Below are 22479 nucleotides of genomic sequence, written 5' to 3' on the forward strand. Positions count from 1 at the left end.
CAGTGTCACAAACAGAAAACATCATCAGCGTAATGCACGTCACTTAACTAATGCTATAAACATAAACCATATCAAATAAAATGTAACATAAAACACCCCAATGTCCATAACTTCTATAAAAAATTTGAAAACAATATTGCATTGAAATATAATCAGATGTGATTGGTCATACAGGGTCTTTTAGGAATGCCCTGATTGTACATGTTTTGACTTGTTCAACATAAAATAATAATAATAATAATAAAAAAACCCACGGTTAATACTGATAATTCATATTTGTTTACATCTAAAAACATTTTTTTCTTTTTACAATATTTTACAGTAACATGTATGGTCTTTTTAAATATAATGGACTATATTTTTTAACTGTGTATGATAATGTAACTACCAGGTAACAGGTAACAGCCTTTTTTACTGCAGCATTTACACACACTTTTATAAAGTACATAAATAAATGAACAATGATTTGTATAACAATTTTAAAAGTGAATTAAGGTTCCCATTTCCACATTTTCTTAGCACTCTTGGTGTGAAAAGACTTGGCTATAAGTACACAATGACTCAAGTTGGACTGTTGACATCAAGGACTTTGTCACCACCTTGGACTTTGCTGCATCCCTAGGAGAATCTGGGGAGCCTCAGCTGTTCTTAGGAAAGGCATGATCTTTTGGCATCCCCCCTTGTTGCTTGAAGCTGGAGGGATAAATGTATACCAGTCTAATTTCTTAATAACTTGACAAACTTGTAGAGCTCCTGCAACTTTTTACCAGTGACATTTGCTTTCCTTTCCACAACCAATCCTTTAAATTACCAGAAGACATTCAAAACGTGGGTTTACAACTACTTGGGGTACTGATCATAACTTTGGGGTTACTAATTTGCTCCACATTTTAGTATTTACTGAGTTTGTAATAAACTATTTATAACCCTTGTTGGATCATTATGCAGTATTATTAGAATTCATTTCTGTACCTGGATTAATTTTTACCCATAATAATGAAATTGCCGATATAATTTCTATGCCAACCCAAAACTCTAGTAAACAAGGACAGGTAATTTATAACAGTTAATAATCATTTCATGATAATATATATTTTATTTAGTCACAAAATACATTTAAATTGTGAAAATGAGCCAGAAAAGCTCTTCTCTATGCTGTATTGAGACTCCTTTGGAAGTGTCTTCAATATATCAAGAGATAAAAATAATACAGTGATGTTGCTTAAAAGGACAGATGTCAGTGGACAAACATTTTTTGAAGCCACAAAATGAGATGCTGACAGGGCGCTTCCACCCCTATATAAGAAACTGGCTTAGAACCTCCCAAGGCTCACAACTACCCAGATAAGGTGAGTGTCTGAACTTCAACCCAAAAAGCCAGTTCTATGCACGTTTTTCTTTTCCCTCTTTCTGTTGTACTCTCTGTAGAATTTTTGTTTACTTATTATAACGTTGTGCTTCTCAATGAAAACTATGCTTGAACTTTAAGATATTACTTTTACTTGATGTACTTAATTTTATTTTTGGGGTTAGTTTGAAAGTTTCAGTTGAAATCTAATGCCTTGTTTTTGTAAACAGTATACAGAGGTGGCGAATTAGAACATCAACACCAGTTCCCTAAAGTCAGTGTAAGACAAAGGTAAACATGGGTGCATCTTTGACAAAAAATTTATTTACTAAACAATTTTACAAACTGACATTCCTCATATACTTGTAAAAAATAATGCCCAATTTAAACACATTCTGTTTTGTAAAAAAAAAAAAAAAAAAAAAAAAAAAGAAAAAAGAAAGTGTTTAGTCAATAAAGTCAGGGTTGTAGTGAGACCAGCTCATCCGAGTCTAAGTCCAGTCCGAGATCAGAGTAGGTCGAGTTCGAATCAAGAGCGAGGGCAAAAGAAGGTTGAGCCAGAGTTGATACCAAGACTAGAAACGGCGAAGTCTGAGACATTATTTTTTTGGGCGGTGGGGGGGGGGGCGTGTTCCCCTTTTCTTCCAGTTTGGAATGCCCAATTCCCAATGTGCTTTTAAGTCCTCGTGGTCGTGTAGTGATTAGCCTCAATCCGGGTGGTGGAGGACGAATCCCAGTTGCCTCCACGTCTGAGATCGTCAACCCGTGCATCTTATCACATGGCTTGTTGAGCACGTTGACACGGATACATAGCGCGTGTGGTGGCTTCAAACCATCCACCACGGTATCCGCGCTCAACTCACCACGCGCCCCACCGAGAACGAACCACATTATAGCGATCACGAGGAGGTTACCCCGTCTACCCTCCCTAGCAACCGGGCCAATTTGGTTGCTTAGGAGACCTGGCTGGAGTCACTCAGCGAACTAGCGAACTCCAGGGGTGGTAGCCAGTGTCTTTACCACTGAGCTACCCAGGCCCACCGAGACAAGACTCTTAATGAATTTGTTAAATGTATAGTTAAAATTTAAACAACTATTGACTCATATAGGCTCAAATATACCTCATATATTATTTGCTTAAGCTTATGTTGGTGAAACTCACCAGTCAGGAATAAAAATTTAATAAATGCCACATCCAAGGATAAGTAAACACAGTTGAATTACAATTAAGATATGTCAGTGTTAACAATATGTCAGTGAAAAACCCGAATTAAAGATTCAAAGTGGCTATGTGGCTAATCATGGCAATACAAACAACCAGGTTCTGCATACCACTATATTTCATTCAAGTCAAGTAAACATTTCTATTTTACAAAATACAGTATTACTGTACCATAACTAAAATGGCCCTAAAAACCTGACAATTATGTATTTAATATGACAATGTTCTCGCAGAAAGTGAATATAAACCTTTACATTCAATTTGTTAACAATTTACTCAATTGCACTACTATATTCCATTATAAAATCAAGTAAGCATTTAAGTATTATTTTGGGGGATTTGTACTTTACTCGAGTGCAATTTAAACTGAATACTGAAAATTTTTTATTTTTTACTCCTTACAATTTTGTTTAAACTTGAAAAGTACTCATTACATACGGAAGACACGTCATAATCGCTGATATTGTCAGTCAAAAAATGTTTGTCAGATAAGTCGAAGCTTCCACTGTATATTTTTTTGTAAAGGGACTCGACTGGTCTCAGGGTTAAGTCCGAGTCCACACTTGTTCAAGTCCGAGTCAAGACCGAATCTAAATGCTCACGAGTCCATGGCAAAACCAAGACCATGAAAATATGGTCTTGGACCGAGCCCGGTCTCGAGTACTACAACATTGAATAAAGTTACTCCATAATTTAGAAAGTTTAACATTGGGTACGATTTTCAAACAAGTAGAGTAAGTACAGGGTTATCTCACACTTTATTCTAGCACATTATGAGAGGTCAGTGTCACACATTAACAATGTCTGTTGATGAGATGTCTACAGATAGTTATAAATAGTATTGGGTGTTTTTCTGGAAGAGTGCCACCATGAGTAAGGACCCAGTGATGGAGTGTTTTGGCCCGGCTGCCATTTACCTCCGCAAGCCAGAGAAGGAGAGGCTGGAGGCACAAAATATGCCTTTTGATGCTAAAACTGCATACTTTGTAACCGAACCCAAGGAAATGTACCTCAAAGGCATTCTCAAGAGTCGGGAAGGTGGCAAAGCCACCGTGCAAACTCTGTGTGGCAAAGTGGGTACAAAATAATCAGATAAAAATTGCCAAGTAAGTTTGAGATCAGAATTGCTTCATTTAAAACTTTTAAATGACTTTCCCTCTAGACCATCACAGTGAAAGAAGATGAGATTCACCCAATGAATCCCCCTAAGTTTGATAAGATTGAGGACATGGCCATGATGACCCACCTCAGTGAACCTGCTGTTCTGTACAACCTCAAAGAGCGTTATGCAGCATGGATGATATACGTAAGTGAAAAATATATAACAATAACCTATGTCAAACACATTATACTGATTTTATTTTAACTAAACATCAATGAACTGTTTATGACAAAGTTATGCCACTAAAGAGTAATGTAAAAAACAATGCTCTCTTTCAGACCTACTCTGGGCTCTTCTGTGTCACTGTGAACCCATATAAGTGGCTCCCGGTGTACGATGCTGCAGTTGTGTCAGCCTATAGGGGCAAAAAAAGGATTGAAGCCCCACCTCACATCTTCTCCATCTCGGACAATGCCTATCAGTTCATGCTCACTGGTATGAAAAAAATGTTTAAGATTTTGAAAGATTATAAAAATAATAATGTCTTTCTACTCTCTTGTAGATCGTGAGAATCAGTCTATCCTGATTACGTAAGTATTTCTCTCGCTCATTGCATTGCATTATTTCTTGACAAAACAATGAAAGTCTGGTGCATATTATATTATATTATATTATATTATATTATATTATATTATATTATATTATATTATATTATATTATATTTTCAGTGGAGAATCTGGAGCAGGAAAGACTGTAAACACCAAACGTGTCATCCAGTATTTTGCGACAATCGCTGTATCTGGACAGAAGAAGACAGAGCCTGGAAAAATGCAGGTATTTGCAATTCAATTTTTTATAATATATGATATTTAGGTTGTGTTAATTGCTTTTTTTTTTTATTTTTACAATAATGTTTTAAACATAAATGTAATAAATATGTGTTTAATGAAATTGATTGCATTGATTGCTTACTTGATATTGTCAGGAAAACAATCAAATTTATACACTCACTGAGGACTTTATTAGGAACACTATGGTCCTAATAAAGTTCTCGATGTGGTCTTCTGCTATTGTAGCCCATTCACCTCAAAGTTCGATGTGTTGCGCATTGTGAGATGCTATTCTGCTCACTACAATTGTACAGAGTGTTTATCTGAGTTACCATAGCCTTTCTGTCAGCTCGAATCCATCTGGCCATTCTCTGTTGACCTCTCTCATCAACAAGGCGTTTTTTTTCCGCAAAACTGCCGCTCAATGCCATATTCGAAATCACTGAGATCACATTTTTTCCCCATTCTGTTGGTTGATGTGAATATTAACTGAAGCTCCTGACCAGTATTTGCATGATTCTATGCATTGCACTGCTGCCACACGATTGGCTGATTAGATAATCACATGAATAAGTAGGTGTACAGGTGTTCATAATAAACTGCTCAGTGAGTGTATTTTGCAAGGTATAGACATAAAAAAATGTTCTTGTCATGGGGGAAGTAGAGATCTTACTTGACTGTTGCATTAAAACATATTCTCTACACATTAGGGTTCGCTGGAGGATCAAATCATTGCAGCCAACCCCTTGCTGGAAGCCTATGGAAATGCCAAGACTGTGAGGAATGATAACTCCTCTCGTTTTGTGAGTACTAAGCCAAATGGCATGTTATACTTTGTGAGCTGATTCTGTAATGTCAAATAATTATCTAATAAATCTCTGGTCAATCCCTATAGGGTAAATTCATCCGAATCCATTTTGCATCCACTGGAAAGTTGGCCTCAGCTGATATTGAAACTTGTGAGTCCTTCTTTCTTTCAAATGTCAACTGATTGATACAGACACTCATTTGATCCTTATGATAACCATGTGATTGTTCCATAGATCTCTTGGAAAAATCCAGGGTAACTTTCCAGCTGTCTGCTGAGAGGAGCTACCACATCTTCTACCAGCTCTGCACTGGACATAAGCCAGAACTGCTGGGTATAAAACTTATCAGCATTATATTTTAGTATTATAGATTATTTATTATCTGACATTCTGGTAAACTACACTCACTGAGCACTTTATTAGGAACACTATGGTCCTAATAAAGTGCCCGACATGGTCTTCTGCTGTTGTAGCCTATCCGCCTCAAGGTTCGACTTGTTGTGCATTCTGAGATGCTATTCTGCACACTATAATTGTACAGAGTGTTTATCTGAGTTACCGTAGCCTTTCTGTCAGCTCGAACCAGTCTGGCCATGCTCTGTTGACCTCTCTCATCAACAAGGCATTTCCATCCACAGAACTGCCACTCACAGGATGTTTTTTTTATTTTTAGCACCATTCTGAGTAAACTCTAGAGACTGTTGTGCGTGAAAATCCCAGGAGATCAGCTGTTACAAAAATACTCAAATCAGCCCGTCTGCACACCAGCAATCATGCCACGGTTGATATAAATGAGATACAATTTTTTTCCCCATTCTGATGGTTGATGTGGACATTAAATGAAGCTCCTGACCTGTATCTGGATGATTTTATGTATTGCACTGCTGTCACACAATTGTCTGATTAGATAATCGCATGAATATGTAGGTGTACAGTTGTTCCTTATAAAGTGCTCAGTGAGTGTATATTATATAAAAATGTGTCCCTTACATTTGTTATTAATTTAGTTAGTTAAAATGCATTCCATCTTCCTACAGAGGCTCTTTTGATCACCACCAACCCATACGATTATCCCATGATCAGTCATGGTGAGATTACAGTCAAGAGCATCAATGATGTGGAAGAGTTCATTGCAACTGATGTAAGTGGAAATCAAATGTTTAAGCATTGTCATTTTGCCTTTTAATTTACAAAAATTGTCAAAAAGACTTTTATGTTGTTATGTCCAATATCATAAACATATCTGACATGTAGTATTTTATACCCAACTTATCAATTCATAATTGAGTCTACTAAATTAACAAATTAATTTATATTGTCTATGACAAGAAACACTTGATTGTTTTTGATTTAAAGACAGCCATTGACATTTTGGGCTTCAATGCGGAGGAAAAAATAGGCATCTACAAGCTGACAGGAGCTGTGATGCATCATGGAAACATGAAGTTTAAGCAGAAGCAGAGGGAGGAGCAGGCTGAGCCTGATGGCACTGAGGGTTTGTGTGACTTCCATTCAAGCTCAGCTAATATAGTGCAGTATGACTCAGAGAGTAACATGGATACATGGTTACAATATAGATACATTGAGTCTTTTATTTATTTATTTTTTCAGTGGCTGATAAAATTGCTTACCTCATTGGACTAAATTCTGCTGACATGCTGAAAGCTTTGTGTTTCCCAAGAGTGAAGGTTGGGAATGAATATGTGACCAAGGGACAAACTGTTCCTCAGGTATGCTAACCTTTATGTAAACTGAACCATTAAATATTCACAATAAAATATTGTGAAAATGTTTATTTTTTATTTTTTATGAAATGGTACTGTATATTCACTTGCTTTGGTAGGCTGTTGTTAATGACATGTAATGATTTTTTTTTATTTTATAAACTAGGTGTATAATTCAGCCATGGCTCTGTCCAAGTCAATCTATGAGAAGATGTTTTTGTGGATGGTTGTCCGAATCAATGAGATGTTGGACACCAAACAGCCAAGACAGTTCTTCATTGGAGTGCTTGACATTGCTGGGTTTGAAATCTTTGATGTAAGTATAGAAGATGACAGTATGCCTTTGAGTACAGTATATGCAACTTTATGGACTGAATGTCTTCATGTTCACTGTAGTACAACAGCCTGGAGCAGCTGTGCATTAATTTCACAAATGAGAAACTGCAACAGTTTTTCAACCACCACATGTTTGTGCTGGAACAAGAGGAATACAAGAAAGAGGGCATTCAGTGGGAGTTCATTGACTTTGGTATGGACTTGGCTGCCTGCATTGAGCTTATTGAGAAGGTAACGAATCTCACTCTCTGTGTTTTTAATTTTAACATGCCTGCTCCATTTAAATTCCTTGTCTTACAATATCCCAAAACTGTTTTCTATCTTGTAGCCAATGGGCATTTTCTCCATCCTTGAGGAAGAGTGTATGTTCCCCAAGGCAACAGACACTACCTTCAAGAACAAGCTGTATGATCAGCATCTTGGCAAAACTGCATCTTTCCAGAAACCCAAACCTGCCAAAGGCAAGGCTGAGGCCCACTTCTCCTTGGTGCACTATGCTGGGACTGTGGATTACAATATTTCAGGCTGGCTGGATAAGAACAAGGACCCTCTAAATGACTCTGTGGTTCAGTTGTACCAAAAGTCTTCAGTTAAACTCTTGGCTCACCTATATATTTCTCATGCGTCCACTGAAGGTCTGCAAAACAAATACACATATTTCTGATTGAAATCTTAGGTTACATTTCTATTAGATTTCTGTAGAATATATTGTTTACCAAAGGTTACCTTATTATTATGATTTACCAACAGCCGATGGTGGAGGTGGTGGCAAAAAAGGTGGCAAAAAGAAGGGTGGCTCCTTCCAGACTGTGTCTGCTATGTTCCGGGTAACATTATGATCCCATTTTGCTCTTTAATATTTTATACAAAACAAGAGCGTACTAGCTGATGACTTCTTTATTTATACTTTAACCAACAGGAGAACTTGGGCAAGTTGATGACTAATCTGAGAAGCACTCATCCCCATTTTGTGCGTTGCTTGATTCCAAATGAGTCAAAGACTCCAGGTCACTTATTTTTTATTCAAAGCTCCTTCCTCTGAACAACTATAAGATATTTTAGAGGGGTGATCCAATGTTAAAACAACATGAGAAACTTGTCTAAATACTGTACAATACTAGTTTTCATTGACTGTTTGAAACTGTTTTTAGGTCTTATGGAGAACTTTCTGGTCATCCACCAGTTGAGGTGTAATGGTGTACTGGAGGGAATCAGAATCTGCAGAAAGGGTTTCCCAAGCAGAATCCTCTATGGTGACTTTAAGCAGAGGTAATTATGTACATTATGTATAATTTCTCTATGTGTTAAAGAATATTTAAATATAGTCTTTAGCAAACTAAAATATACTGTATACCCCATTAGGCTTCTTGTCTCTTAGTACCTTCATTTTGAAATATACTTTTCTCACTGAAGAATTTAAACTCTTAAAAATCTTTTGGTTCAATCACTTTCAAACTGAACAATCATTGTATGTACCCAATATGTTTCAGAAACAGGCTAAAATGATCAAATTCACTTTGACTTATCGCTAAAATGTCTTCTCTTTCAGATACAAGGTACTAAATGCTAGTGTCATCCCTGAGGGTCAGTTCATTGACAACAAGAAGGCTTCAGAGAAACTTCTTACCTCCATTGATGTGGATCACACCCAGTACAAGTTTGGACACACCAAGGTTAGGAAGGACACAAGACCAAATAAATGACTTTTGACAAATACCACTGCTATTAACAATGTCAAAACCAAATTTCAGGTGTTTTTCAAAGCTGGCCTTTTGGGTTTTCTTGAGGAGATGCGAGATGAAAAACTTGCAATTCTTGTGACCATGACTCAGGCCTTGTGCAAGGGCTTCCTTATGAGGAGAGAGTTTGTCAAAATGATGGAGAGAAGGTATTGTGTTTAAAGCTAGTGTCATCATCCAACACTGCTGGAATTATTCAGTAGATTCCTTTGCTCAACTTATTCATACACTGGTTCAGACATTTTCTATTTGTTTTAAAAACAGAGAGTCCATCTATTCCATCCAGTACAACATCCGCTCATTCATGAATGTGAAACACTGGCCATGGATGAAGCTGTATTTTAAGATCAAGCCTCTGTTGAAGAGTGCAGAGACTGAGAAGGAAATGGCAGCCATGAAAGAGAACTTTGAAAAAATGAAGGGGGATTTGGCAAAGGCACTTGCCAAGAAGAAGGAGCTGGAAGAGAAAATGGTTTCTCTGCTACAGGAGAAAAATGACCTGCAGTTACAAGTGGCATCTGTGAGTTTTTGCTACTTCATCCCATTACTATTACTGTGGTAACTAGACCTTATCATATATATGATTCCATTGTAGGAATGTGAGAATCTATCTGATGCTGAGGAAAGATGTGAGGGTCTTATCAAAAACAAGATTCAGCTTGAGGCAAAACTTAAAGAGACAAGTGAGAGACTGGAGGATGAAGAGGAAATCAATGCTGAACTGACAGCGAAGAAGAGAAAACTCGAGGATGAGTGCTCTGAGCTGAAGAAAGACATTGATGATTTAGAGCTCACCTTGGCCAAAGTGGAGAAGGAGAAACATGCCACTGAGAATAAGGTTAATATCTTGTGAATAAGGCATTGGTGATCTTGATATTTTAGCAAAGGTTGCAGTCATTCTAACATACCTGTCTCCTAGGTTAAAAATCTTATTGAGGAAATGGCATCTCAAGATGAACTTATTATCAAGCTGACTAAGGAGAAGAAAGCCCTCCAAGAGGCACATCAACAGACTCTTGATGATCTCCAGGCAGAGGAAGACAAAGTCAATACTCTAACTAAAGCCAAAGCAAAGCTTGAGCAGCAAGTGGATGATGTGAGTTTGAACAGCAACAAATTAGTAATAGTCTATCAAGTAGTTACTAGCAAATTTCTTGCAGAAGGTCAACCATGAAAGTAGTATTTAGAACAAATAATGCTCACTTATATCCTTTACATTCCTCAAAAACAGCTAGAGGGATCTCTGGAGCTGGAGAAGAAACTCCGCATGGACCTGGAGAGAGCCAAGAGAAAGCTTGAGGGTGACCTCAAACTAGCTCAGGAATCCATAATGGACCTAGAGAATGACAAGCAACAAATAGAAGAAAGGCTGAAGAAGTGAGGGACCAATACATAACATTATGATGAACACTCTCTTTCAAAATAATTAGAAATAATCTTAATAAAACCATTGTATTTTCAAACAGGAAAGACTTTGAGACAAGTCAACTTCTGAGCAAGATTGAGGATGAGCAATCTCTTGGTACACAGCTTCAGAAGAAGATTAAAGAACTTCAGGTCACTCAAAGTGCTGTTGTGATTTTGTTGTTGCCCCTTGTAAATAACTGTAACTTATCATAGTTCTTATGCTACCACAGGCTCGTATTGAAGAGCTGGAGGAGGAAATTGAGGCAGAACGTGCTGCCCGTGCTAAGGTTGAAAAGCAGAGGTCTGATCTCTCTAGGGAACTTGAGGAGATCAGTGAGAGGCTTGAAGAAGCAGGTGGTGCCACCACTGCCCAGATTGAGATGAACAAGAAACGTGAGGCAGAGTTACAGAAACTGCGGCGTGATCTTGAGGAGTCCACCTTGCAGCATGAAGCCACAGCCGCAACTCTTCGCAAGAAGCAGGCCGACAGTGTGGCTGAGCTGGGAGAGCAGATTGATAACCTCCAACGTGTAAAACAGAAGCTGGAAAAAGAGAAGAGTGAGCTTAAAATGGAAACTGATGACCTGTCTAGCAATATGGAGTCTGTTGCCAAATCAAAGGCAAGTTATTGATTACCTTATTATTTATGAAACATTATACAGTATTGTATTGGTGTAAACACTACTCCATTAAAACATTTAATATTCTTGTGTGTTTGGCAGGCAAACCTTGAAAAGATGTGTCGTTCACTGGAGGATCAGGTGAATGAATTAAAGACGAAGAATGATGAACATCTACGCCAGGTGAATGACTTTGGCGCCCAAAAAGCAAGACTCCAGACTGAAAATGGTAAATAGTTTGGTAACACAAAAGATAACCATGTGCAATGGGAATGACAATGGTTATAACAAAATATAGCACAGCTGCAAAGCCTGCAGTTATTGACTATAATCCATTTTAGGTGAAATGGGACGTCAACTAGAAGAAAAAGAAGCTTTAGTTTCTCAGCTTACTCGAAGCAAACAGGCTTACACTCAGCAGATTGAAGAGCTGAAGAGGCAGATTGAGGAGGAAGTCAAGGTGATAAGTCTGTCTGAATGAACTTAGGAACTTAACCTAATGAAGTTTATTTGAATAACTCTAGAACATTTATTGTTTAAAAGGCCAAAAATGCCCTGGCCCATGCTGTTCAATCTTCCCGCCATGACTGTGACCTGCTCAGAGAGCAGTTCGAGGAGGAACAGGAGGCCAAAACTGAGCTCCAGCGTGGCATGTCTAAAGCCAACAGTGAGGTAGCTCAGTGGAGAACCAAATATGAGACTGATGCCATTCAGCGTACTGAAGAACTTGAGGAAGCAAAGTAAATAAAATCACCTATTTAATGTTCTAGCAACAAGAAATGAAGTGGTATCAGTGAGTAACATTTTGTTGTTGCTCTTAGGAGAAAGCTTGCTCAGCGTCTGCAGGAAGCCGAGGAGTCCATTGAGGCTGTGAACGCTAAATGTGGCTCCTTGGAAAAGACCAAGCAGAGACTGCAAGGTGAGGTTGAGGATCTTATGATTGATGTGGAGAGAGCTAATGCACTGGCTGCCAACCTTGACAAGAAGCAAAGGAACTTTGATAAGGTAAAGTAACTCATTTTGTGCAAGATATTTCAAACACATTTGTTTTGATGCACCTCACAACAGGAGGCTTGCTATACGATTTGATGGAATTAGGTTCTCCAGTTTAATCTTTGATTTTTATGTTGTAAAGGTCTTGGCAGAATGGAAGCAGAAGTATGAAGAAAGCCAGGCAGAACTGGAAGGAGCCCAGAAAGAGGCTCGCTCTCTTAGCACAGAAATTTTCAAAATGAAAAATTCTTATGAGGAGGCTTTGGACCAGCTGGAGACTCTGAAGAGGGAAAACAAAAACCTTCAGCGTATGTAAAGTAGTTTACTGCAGAATTGTCAGTTACCGGCTCTTTTCCTTGTTAGACTTTCTCTATAAAATTATTTGAAGATGAATATGTTAAATCTGTTGTGTCCTTTCATGTATACAGAGGAGATCTCAGATTTAACTGAGCAGCTTGGTGAGACTGGAAAGACTATTCATGAGCTGGAAAAAGGGAAGAAAACAGCTGAGTCTGAAAAATCTGAAATCCAGACTGCTCTTGAAGAAGCTGAGGTATGCTAACTTTTTTAAATGCCTATTATTTTCAATGTTCCAGCAAACACAATCTTTGAAACCATCCTTATTTTTAGGCAACCCTGGAGCATGAAGAATCCAAGATTCTTCGTGTACAGCTGGAGCTGACCCAAGTGAAGGGAGAGATAGATCGGAAATTGGCTGAGAAGGATGAGGAGATTGAACAGATCAAGCGAAACAGCCAGAGAGTGATTGAATCCATGCAGACCACTCTGGATGCTGAAATCAGAAGCAGAAATGATGCTCTGAGAATCAAGAAGAAGATGGAAGGAGACCTCAATGAGATGGAAGTTCAGCTGAGCCATGCAAATCGCCAGGCTGCTGAAGCTCAGAAACAGCTCAGGAATGTCCAGGGACATCTTAAGGTTTGTTCTATTATAGAGGCTGTATCTTTGTCTGACTAACTGAAAGATCTAATTGCCTCTTAATTGCTTCAGGATGCTCAACTACATCTTGATGAGGCTTTACGAAGTCAGGAGGACATGAAAGAACAGGTCGCCATGGTGGAACGCAGGAACAACCTGATGCTGGCAGAAATTGAAGAGCTGAGAGTTGCTTTGGAGCAAACAGAGAGAGGCCGCAAAGTGGCCGAGCAGGAACTAGTAGATGCCAGTGAACGAGTGACGCTCTTACACTCTCAAGTAAGAGGAATGATTTGTTATAAAGCATCAACTCTAGTTATTAAACAACATATGGAAATAACTTAAAATAAATGATCCATCCATAAAATTATTTAAAAATTTCTTCAGAATACTAGTCTTATCAACACCAAGAAGAAGCTTGAAGCAGATCTTATTCAGATTCAGGGTGAGATGGATGATATAGTCCAGGAAGCACGGAATGCTGAGGAGAAGGCCAAGAAAGCAATTACTGATGTAAGTTAAAAGCTACACTAACTGAATTCATGTTCATCGATTGAGTTCTATTTGCAACATTATTTGAAGGATAAGTCTAAGGATAAGCTGCACATACCTAGATATTGTTGAAGCTGCATTCTGCATGTTATCCTTCTTGATCAATAAAAATGAAAAATTAATAAAAATGATTCCAGGCTGCCATGATGGCAGAGGAGCTCAAGAAAGAACAGGACACAAGTGCTCATCTTGAGAGGATGAAGAAGAACCTGGAGGTTACAGTTAAAGACATGCAGCACCGTCTGGATGAGGCTGAAAATCTGGCCATGAAGGGGGGAAAGAAGCAGCTCCAGAAACTGGAGGCCAGGGTATGTTTCTATAGATGTGTGCTATGCCAAACACCACGTTCATCAGTCTTAATTTATTTATTTTAACTCTAGAATAAGGTCAGGCATAATGTCTATTATTGTTTCCTGTGTTTCAGGTTCGTGAGCTGGAAAGCGAAGTTGAAGCAGAACAGAGACGTGGTGCTGATGCCGTGAAAGGTGTTCGCAAATATGAAAGAAGAGTGAAGGAACTCACTTATCAGGTAATTTATCTAACAAATATACATATGGTTAGAAAACAGTTGAATTGAGACACATTTTAATATTTTTTCTGACACAGACTGAAGAAGATAAGAAGAATATTTTCAGACTGCAAGACCTTGTGGACAAACTTCAACTGAAAGTCAAGTCCTACAAGAGACAGAGTGAAGAGTCTGTGAGTGATTTTAGAGTGTCTGTTTTATAGCCTGTGAACTACAGATACTTGCTTCCTATATAGACAAATATATCCATTACACATACAGTACACTAGAAATGCTTCAAAAATATCAGTCTATAAATTGGTTATAGTAAATTAGTTTAAAACAGAGTAGGCCTACTTTGGATATTATGAACCTTTACCGGGTGTTATTCCATTCACAGGAGGAAATGGCCAACACTCACCTGTCCAGGTACAGGAAGGTGCAGCATGAGCTAGAGGAGGCTCAGGAGAGAGCTGACATTGCTGAATCCCAGGTCAACAAGCTGAGAGTTAAAAGCCGTGAATTTGGAAAGGTAATCATAGCTAGTAAATAAAGTCACATGTACAAAGCTACATTATATGTGCATAAGTATTGTACACCAAGTCCACAATATGAAAGGGCCTAATACTTATTTCATTACATTTAGCCTATGTGCTTGATTTTAAATTGTATTTGTTTACAGGGAAAAGAGGCTGAAGAATGAACAATGAGAAAGACAGTGTACAGAAACAAGAACTCAAGAACTTTTTATAAGAAAATGAGATTCTTATAAAAATGCCCACTAGATTTGTCTAGTAACTAATAAAAAACGCATATGATCTGATATGTCTGTGTGTTTTGTGTATCTGTTATATTAGAACATGCTGCAATGTGTGTACATGAAATACATAAAATACAAGTTCATGCAAAATTTCATGCATTTTGACTCAGGAAGAAATTGCACACATCCAAAGTAATTTTGCTAACATGTTCATTAAAAAGTAAATATTATACATCAATCTCTGCTCCATCAGCGCGACTCTCAACAGAAGAGCTGTGTGTGTTAGCGCTCCTACTTCATGGTGATTATGGTTTTCTTCCACGTTTACATCCTCAGTGTTATTGCACTTCTGCTGTATGTTCATTTTAATAACGGCTCTAACATGAGCACATCAAACCGGGATTTCACGAGTCGAGATACATTCATAAAGTTACCGGATCACCGGATTTGCATACCTCTGTAGACTCGGGATTTCCTCGAAATATGCATCTTCCACGCATTGAAGGAATACTCGTGAAGAGAAATGCATATGTTTTTCAGGCTCAGTGAGTGTTGTTATATTATTCTGTTTTCCAAACGTCAGCAGGATAATAAAGTCGTTTTTATTTTTAGCTGGGTCATGTTAAGAAAATGTCACTGGTTCTAGGCAGAGTCCATGAGATGAAGACACTCAGTCTAAAGCCCCTACTGTTTGGTAAAGACAAGCTGCTTTAATGTAAAGTTCAACCAAAAATGAAAATTAATCTACTATTTTTATTTACTCACCTTCGTGTTGTTCATAACCAATATGGTTTTCTTTCTTTCATGGAACACAAAAGGATATATTTAGCAGAATGTCCAAGGTGCTGTTTACCATAGAGTGATAGTAGACACTGACTAGGGACTGTCAACCTCCAAAAAGGACCAAAAAAGCACCACAAAAGTAGTTCAAGCTTTCTGAAGCCATGCAATAGCTTTGTATGCAAAAAAGATTCAAATTTAAAGGTGAAGTATGTAATTTCTGTGCTACTAGTGGCACCAAACGAATTACAAAAATAAAATGTTTTCAAACAACCTTTGCCTTGTAGGATGGTTCTTCTGGTACTGAAACTAGTAAGCATAATGATACATATTACAAGTATCTTACAAGTTTATCTTTTATAATTATAATTTTTTATAATTATATTTATTTATCACACATTATACATTTGCACATATACAGTGAAATTCTTTTTTTCACATATCCCAGCTAAGCTGGGGTCAGAGTGCAGGGTCAGCCATGATACAGCGCCGGAAGATCGACAGTAATGAGCTAACTTGTGTGGCAATACCTTGAGTGTAGTTTACCTGTCGAGAAGAAACTCGGCAAGTTTGGCATCTCCACCTTGTAAATGCGACGCCATTGTTCACTCTTGTTTTACTCAGTCACTGTCTCTATGTTTTTAAGCAAGTCGTCACATTTTGGCGAAGCTAAATTTCTGTTACTCTGTGCATGTCTGCCATGGATGTTCATATTCTCCCCGCTGAACAGCTTACTTCAAGTAGCCACGGCCCAAACTCTCGCTATAGGTTAAGCTAGGAAGGGATGGGTGGAGCTTAGCGGGCCGCACAAAATTTAGACATCAATGTTTTGATAGTGCCTGGGAGGCTCCGTGTTTATACTTTTGGGGAAGGTTAACCCACGAATAGCTTGCTGTATAGTTGTCAATGGAAAAAAACTGGGATAGCAGAACATATTTTGACATAACCTTTAAGTTGCTATTCGCTGAAAATCTTTCTGTTCAAACGTGGAGCCTTATGTCGCACCAGACCAGAATTTTCATTTTTGTGTGAACTTTTCCTTTAAGTTAGATTAAATGATCAGTCTCCTCTTTTATTTTGCTATCAAATAGTTTATTTGTAAAACACCATCGTGAGTCTGTTTGTTTGTGTGTTGCTGCAGAGATCCCTGATTTTCTGTCAGAGGCGAGTGTAGTGTAGTTGTGCGCCTGGCTCAGCTGAAGGGTTTGATGGAGAGTCAGGTGATTGTTCCTGAAGGTCAAGAGGAGCTTAATCAGCAGCTCAACCTCAGTACAGAAGAAATATTCAATTTCCTTGACCTCAACCAGGATGGCCAACTGCAACCTCATGAGGTATCTGTCAATAATTATCTGTTAGCCTTGGTTTTGCATAAAAACTGTATGTACTGCATGGATATTCTGCGCAAAAGTGTGTTTTTGTGGATATACAGGTGCCACTGTTAACATCTGGTTGTTTTTCATTTACAATCTGTAACTTGGTTGCCATATTTTCTTTTGTAGATATTGACACACTCTCGAGTGAGCGATAGAATCTGGTTAACTTCCGAGAACCTTAAAGTAATCTATGATGGCCTGAAAGTTGATCAAGATGGAAATGGTAAAGACCTAAGTTGGAGATCCTACTAAGATTACAGCATTACTGCAGATCTACTATAAATGGACCAACAAAACTTAAAGGAATAGTTCACCCAAAAAGGATAATTCTCTCATCATTACCTTCATGCCATCTCAAACTCGTTTGACTTACTTTCTGCTGCGGACTGCAAACAAAGATTTTTTTGAGGGATGTATGAGGTGTTTTTTCCATACAATGTAAGTGAATGGGTTCAAAACGTTTAACCTCCAAAAAGGGCATAAAGGCAGCATAAAAGTAATCTATGTGACTTGAGTGGTTTTGAGTGGTCTTCTGAAGGAGGGATGATCATTTTGGGTGAGAAAGAAGCAAAAATTCAGTCCTTATTTGACGCATGCACGCTTGTATGTTCATGCGAGGACTTCCAGTTGTATCACGCCCCTGTCAGTTTTCTCGTGAACATGCAAACACGCGAGGACGTATGAACAAGCTATCTCATGAACGTGCATAGCTTTTTGGTGAATAAGGACTGAATTTTTGCTTTGTTTCTCACCCAAAGCATTGTTTCTCATATTGCTTCAGAAGACATGGATTAAACCACTTGAGTCATATGGATTACTTTTATGCTGCCTTTATGTCCTTTTCAAAGCTTGAGCATTTTGGACCCCATTGACTTGCATTGTCAATTTGTATGCAAAAAAACCCCCATCATACATCCTTCAAAAAAAATCTTTGTTTGCGTTCCACAGAAGAAAGAAAGTCATACGAGTTTGAGACGGCATAAAGGTGAGTAAATGATGAGAGTATTTTCATTTTTGTATAAACTATTCCTTTAACATACATAGATCATAGCCTGACAAATACTTGTTAAATCTGAGTGTATGTATTAAAGTGTTTTGAATATATGTCTGTTTTTGTCTTTTGATGTAGGTCTCTTTGAGTTTAGAGGAGTTTGGGCATCTGAGAAGTGATGCTTTTCAGTCCTTTCTGCTACAGCATGGAGTGGAGAGAAGCCAGTTGGTGAGGAACAGCAAACATACCTGGCTCTACCAAGGCCAGGGAACACATCAGGTCCTACATGATCTCCGCAAAAGGTGTCCACCTTTAACTCTGTCTTTATCTGCTATCTCTCATCATGGTCTTCATACAGCATTTCACAATCTTCTCTTTCCCCATGTCTCTCTCTCTCTCTCCTTCTCTCTCTGTTGCTTTACTACTATTTTTCTTTCTGCCTTTTAAGAGTGACATGTTTAACACAACTCCCATCCTTGCTGATGGAGTTAATTGAACTGCTTCAAGTAGTGCATTATGAATAGGGAGGCCATTACCACGCTCATCATGATAGTGGGCCAGTGTACCCTGAAACAGCCTGTACACACACTCGCCTTGCTGCCAACACTACCTCCCCATTCCAGACTTCCTGCAGGTGAACCACAGAGGTTAAGATTTCTGAACCTAATGTAAATGTCAATGAATGGGAATATGTATTTTGCTTTAGGTTCACAAACACCGCAAGATCAAATGCCAAAACAAAATTAGTGTCTATAATGTATTTATTATTCCTTTTTTAACTGGTTTTGTTTTGGTTTCAATTGTTGTTGGTGTTGAATACTTGTTCTTGAGCTTAGGTGTACCCAGGGTTCAGTGTTTGTGTTGTCTTTGCAGGTATATCCACGGTTCTGTTTTACCTTAATGATGTGGGTGGGGGGGTGGCTTTCCAGTGGCAGATAACAGGACCTATGAAGAAGCGGTGTGCCCTATTTAATATATAAATTCTTTGCATGTGTATTTGTGTGTGGACGTATGTTTGTGAGTCAGAAGCAACAGTTTTGTGCTATTTTAGCACTGACAGCCAAGAATCAAATGCAAATGTATGTGTCTTTTTTAGTCATCGATACAGAATGATGTGGATCTGTTGGACACCAGAAAACACTGTGATAAAGGCAACCTGAGAGTGAAGCCCACAAAGGGGACAGTGGTTTTCTCGTATAAATATCTCTCTGATGGCAGCGGTAATTCATATATTTTGTCTACTCTTTTATAGTGAATAACATTGCAAATACACTCACTGAGCACTTTATTAGGAACACTATGGCCTTAAAGTTGTTGAAAGGGTGGGGCTGTCCTTTTCTGCATATCGCGGCCCCCTTCGGCATATTGAGGCGCAGTTTTGCAGCCCTCTTCAGCCTGTCGTGGCCGTTCGGCCCTGTTTCGCGGCCGGCCCAGTCCCGGTTCTCCATATGGCCAGTCCACCACTGTGAGTTACAGTAGCCTTTCTGTCAGCTCGAACCAGTCTGGCCATTCTCCATTAACCTCTTTCATCAACAAGGCATTTCCATCTGCAGAATTGCCACTCATTTGATGTTTTTTGTGTTTGGCACCATTCTCAGTAAACTCTAGAGACTGTTGTGCATGAAAATCCTAGGAGATCGGCAGTTACAGAAACACTCAAACCAGCCATCTGGCACCAACAATCATACCACGGTCGAAATCACTGAGATAACACATTTTTTTCCCCATTCTGATGGTTGATGTGAACATTAACTGAAGCTCCTGACCCGTATCTGCGTGATTTTTTGCATCGCACTGCTGCCACACAGTTGGCTGGTTAGATAATCACATGCATAAGTAGGAGTACAAGTGTTCCTAATAAAGTGTTAAGTGAGTGTATATGTTCTGTTTTATAATGATCCTTATTTAGAAAATGTTTCATTAACAATAAAAAATTGATGTGCTGCCCTCTGTAGGTTGGGTGGGTGAACAAGATGAATACTCTCTTCATGGAGGCTGTTTGGCCAGTGGGTCGGTAATAACACTGTAACGATTTTTTTTGTTGTTGTTTTTTTGTTGTTGTTTACATATTTCCAATGAGAAAACAGGCGAATTTGTGTCTTTTTGTTCACATAAAGTCAGAAAAAAACAACATATGAATCCAAATTAACATGTATTTATACTAAAGTAATATTCAAAGCCGTGCTGGTCCATAATGGTAACAAGTACCTGTCTCTTCCCCTGGCTTACTCGGTGCATCTCAAAGAGGATTTGAAGTATGATGAATACGGCTGGGAGGTCATAGGAAACTTAAAAATGGTGACATTCCTGATGGATCTCCAAGGTGGTTTTACCAAGTTTCCCTGCTATCTTTGCCTTTGGGACAGCAGGGACACCAAGGCGCACTACCACATGCGGGACTGGCCACAGCGGACCGAGTTCTTTGTGGGGAGGAACAACGTCAAGTGGGAGCCACTGGTGGACTCCCGGAAGATGCTGATGCCACCACTGCACATCAAATTGGGCCTTATGAAACAATTTGTCAGAGCTCTAGATAAGGAGTCAGCAGCCTTCAAGTACCTTCAAGACTTCTTCCCTAAGCTGTCTGAGGCGAAGGTCAAAGCCGGTGTCTTCGTCGGACCACAGATAAAGAAGGATTTTGGATTCATATGTTGTTTTTTTCTGACTTTATGTGAACGAAAAGACACAAATTCGCCTGTTTTCTCATTGGAAATAGGTACATTTCAAAATATCACTGTCCTGGTCACAAAAGTAAAGTTTGTGGGGAATAATAGCCATTTTCTATACTTATGAGGCATAAGCAATTAGGAAATAACACACTACCCAGGAACAAAAATTGTGTTACATAGTCTAATTGGATCAATGTAGACCCAGACTACCAGCGACAGGCATGCTACCAACAGATTGTTTCACAACAACAAGACACACAGGAGCAAGAAGAACTGATTTCAGAACTGAACTCGTATCAGCACACACAAACACACCAAGATCTGTAAATACAGACACACACAAACACACACGCCAAGTTCTGTAGCACACACACTTCTACTTGGAGCAATGCACAACACATACAAATACTCACTTGTGTTTTATGATCTATAGATAGTTACTCACTATCTACACATACACATCCACACACATGCATGCCAATACCTCGATTACAACTAATAAACACGAGTCCATTACCAGCAGAAAATCACATGCACACACATACCTCAAGATCACTCAAACACCCAAAGCATTTAAACACACTGTCCTCATTCACAGACACATACCAATACATACACAAAATACACTTATCCTTTTTCTGTGTGTCATTTACGCAAAAACACACACTAAAATCACATCTTTTGATGTTCAGAGTTGAACGAGGCTTTACCTGACCTCCAGCAGTTCCAGTAAATAAGCTGGAACTTCTGCTAGGTTGGATTCAGGGATAAGCAGGAATAAGCCAGAGCTTTATGCAGTTGTCAAAGGCAATGCTACGGTTCCTATTGTAGATATCTGATGCATTTTTATTTCTTTTTTCATAGGAATGCAGTCATATTTGATAACTCTTCTGTACCTTCTAAAGGCCACATGCACACTGCAGCTAAATACAGTTTTAGGGTAGTGACAACCACATTGTACAACCAGATTTGCTCCCTAAAATGGAGGTAGTGAAAATATTGACAAAAAACTTGGATTTTCTTTAAACCAGTGTAGTATGTACTGAACCGAACTGAACAACTAGTTGTTAATGCAGTGACATAATAAAAGCATGTATTTACACTGATTTTGATTTGCATCTACAAAGGAACTGGAAGCCATTCATTTACATTGTCCGTTGCCGAAGCAACAGAGCAAACAGTTGACAGTGGATCTCACATGATCCGTCTCCTGATACGGTTGGATTGTGCAGGTGAGTAGGAACAAGTACTATCAACCCACAGTACAGCAACCTGGTGACCTTCAGCAATTTATTACTCGCTGTCAGTGTGAACACCCAATTGCTGGACAATAATGCATCTCTACTCACTAACATTAATATGGTCAAAAATAGCTAACACCAAACAGACTAAATATATTTCTTGTTTTCAATTGGTTATCACTGTAAACTGTCGCAAGAGTAACCATTTTGGGTAGCAGGAGCGACTTTATTCTGTACACACATGAAACACACAAATAAATGCGGTTGTCACTCCCCAAAATTTGCAGAGTGTATGTGGCCAAAGAATGAATTAAAATCACCATACACACATTTTAAGAAAAGACCTGCAGAGGCAGTTAAGCATTAGATAGTTGTAGTCAATACCAAGAGTTCCAACGTATGTAACATTTAATCAGCCAGCATCTCTGCCAGATGTTTCTTGCACTCATTCCCTCTTTTAGATACATCTGAAGAGAAGCATGTTAAACTTGAACAATCTCGCATGATTTGTTTGGATTTTAATAAATTATTTTGTAATG

General features: G+C 38.6%; 1 protein-coding gene and 1 pseudogene across 1 annotated transcript; one reads left to right on the plus strand and one right to left on the minus strand.

Annotated features, from left to right (window-relative positions):
- Positions 1-22479, minus strand: part of LOC127446102 (sodium- and chloride-dependent GABA transporter 2-like) — a 498776-nt pseudogene that overhangs the window by 366537 nt on the left and 109760 nt on the right.
- LOC127446085 (myosin heavy chain, fast skeletal muscle-like) lies at positions 1334-15018 on the plus strand. Its single transcript, XM_051706732.1, has 41 exons — positions 1334-1349; positions 1579-1639; positions 3431-3643; positions 3733-3876; positions 4011-4167; positions 4235-4262; positions 4401-4506; positions 5213-5305; positions 5398-5461; positions 5546-5644; positions 6349-6452; positions 6668-6806; positions 6923-7041; positions 7202-7351; positions 7432-7602; positions 7700-8006; positions 8122-8198; positions 8291-8378; positions 8523-8640; positions 8921-9044; positions 9123-9259; positions 9375-9630; positions 9706-9948; positions 10030-10206; positions 10342-10487; positions 10577-10667; positions 10748-11137; positions 11240-11366; positions 11479-11597; positions 11681-11877; positions 11959-12142; positions 12273-12438; positions 12559-12683; positions 12761-13069; positions 13142-13345; positions 13454-13579; positions 13756-13926; positions 14043-14147; positions 14225-14320; positions 14527-14658; positions 14809-15018. The coding sequence occupies exons 3-41, from the start codon at positions 3440-3442 to the stop codon at positions 14827-14829; spliced, it is 5814 nt and encodes a 1937-aa protein (XP_051562692.1). The 5' UTR covers positions 1334-1349; positions 1579-1639; positions 3431-3439; the 3' UTR covers positions 14830-15018.

The sequence above is a fragment of the Myxocyprinus asiaticus genome, chromosome 9, assembly GCF_019703515.2.
Source record: "Myxocyprinus asiaticus isolate MX2 ecotype Aquarium Trade chromosome 9, UBuf_Myxa_2, whole genome shotgun sequence".
NCBI lineage: Eukaryota > Metazoa > Chordata > Actinopteri > Cypriniformes > Catostomidae > Myxocyprinus > Myxocyprinus asiaticus.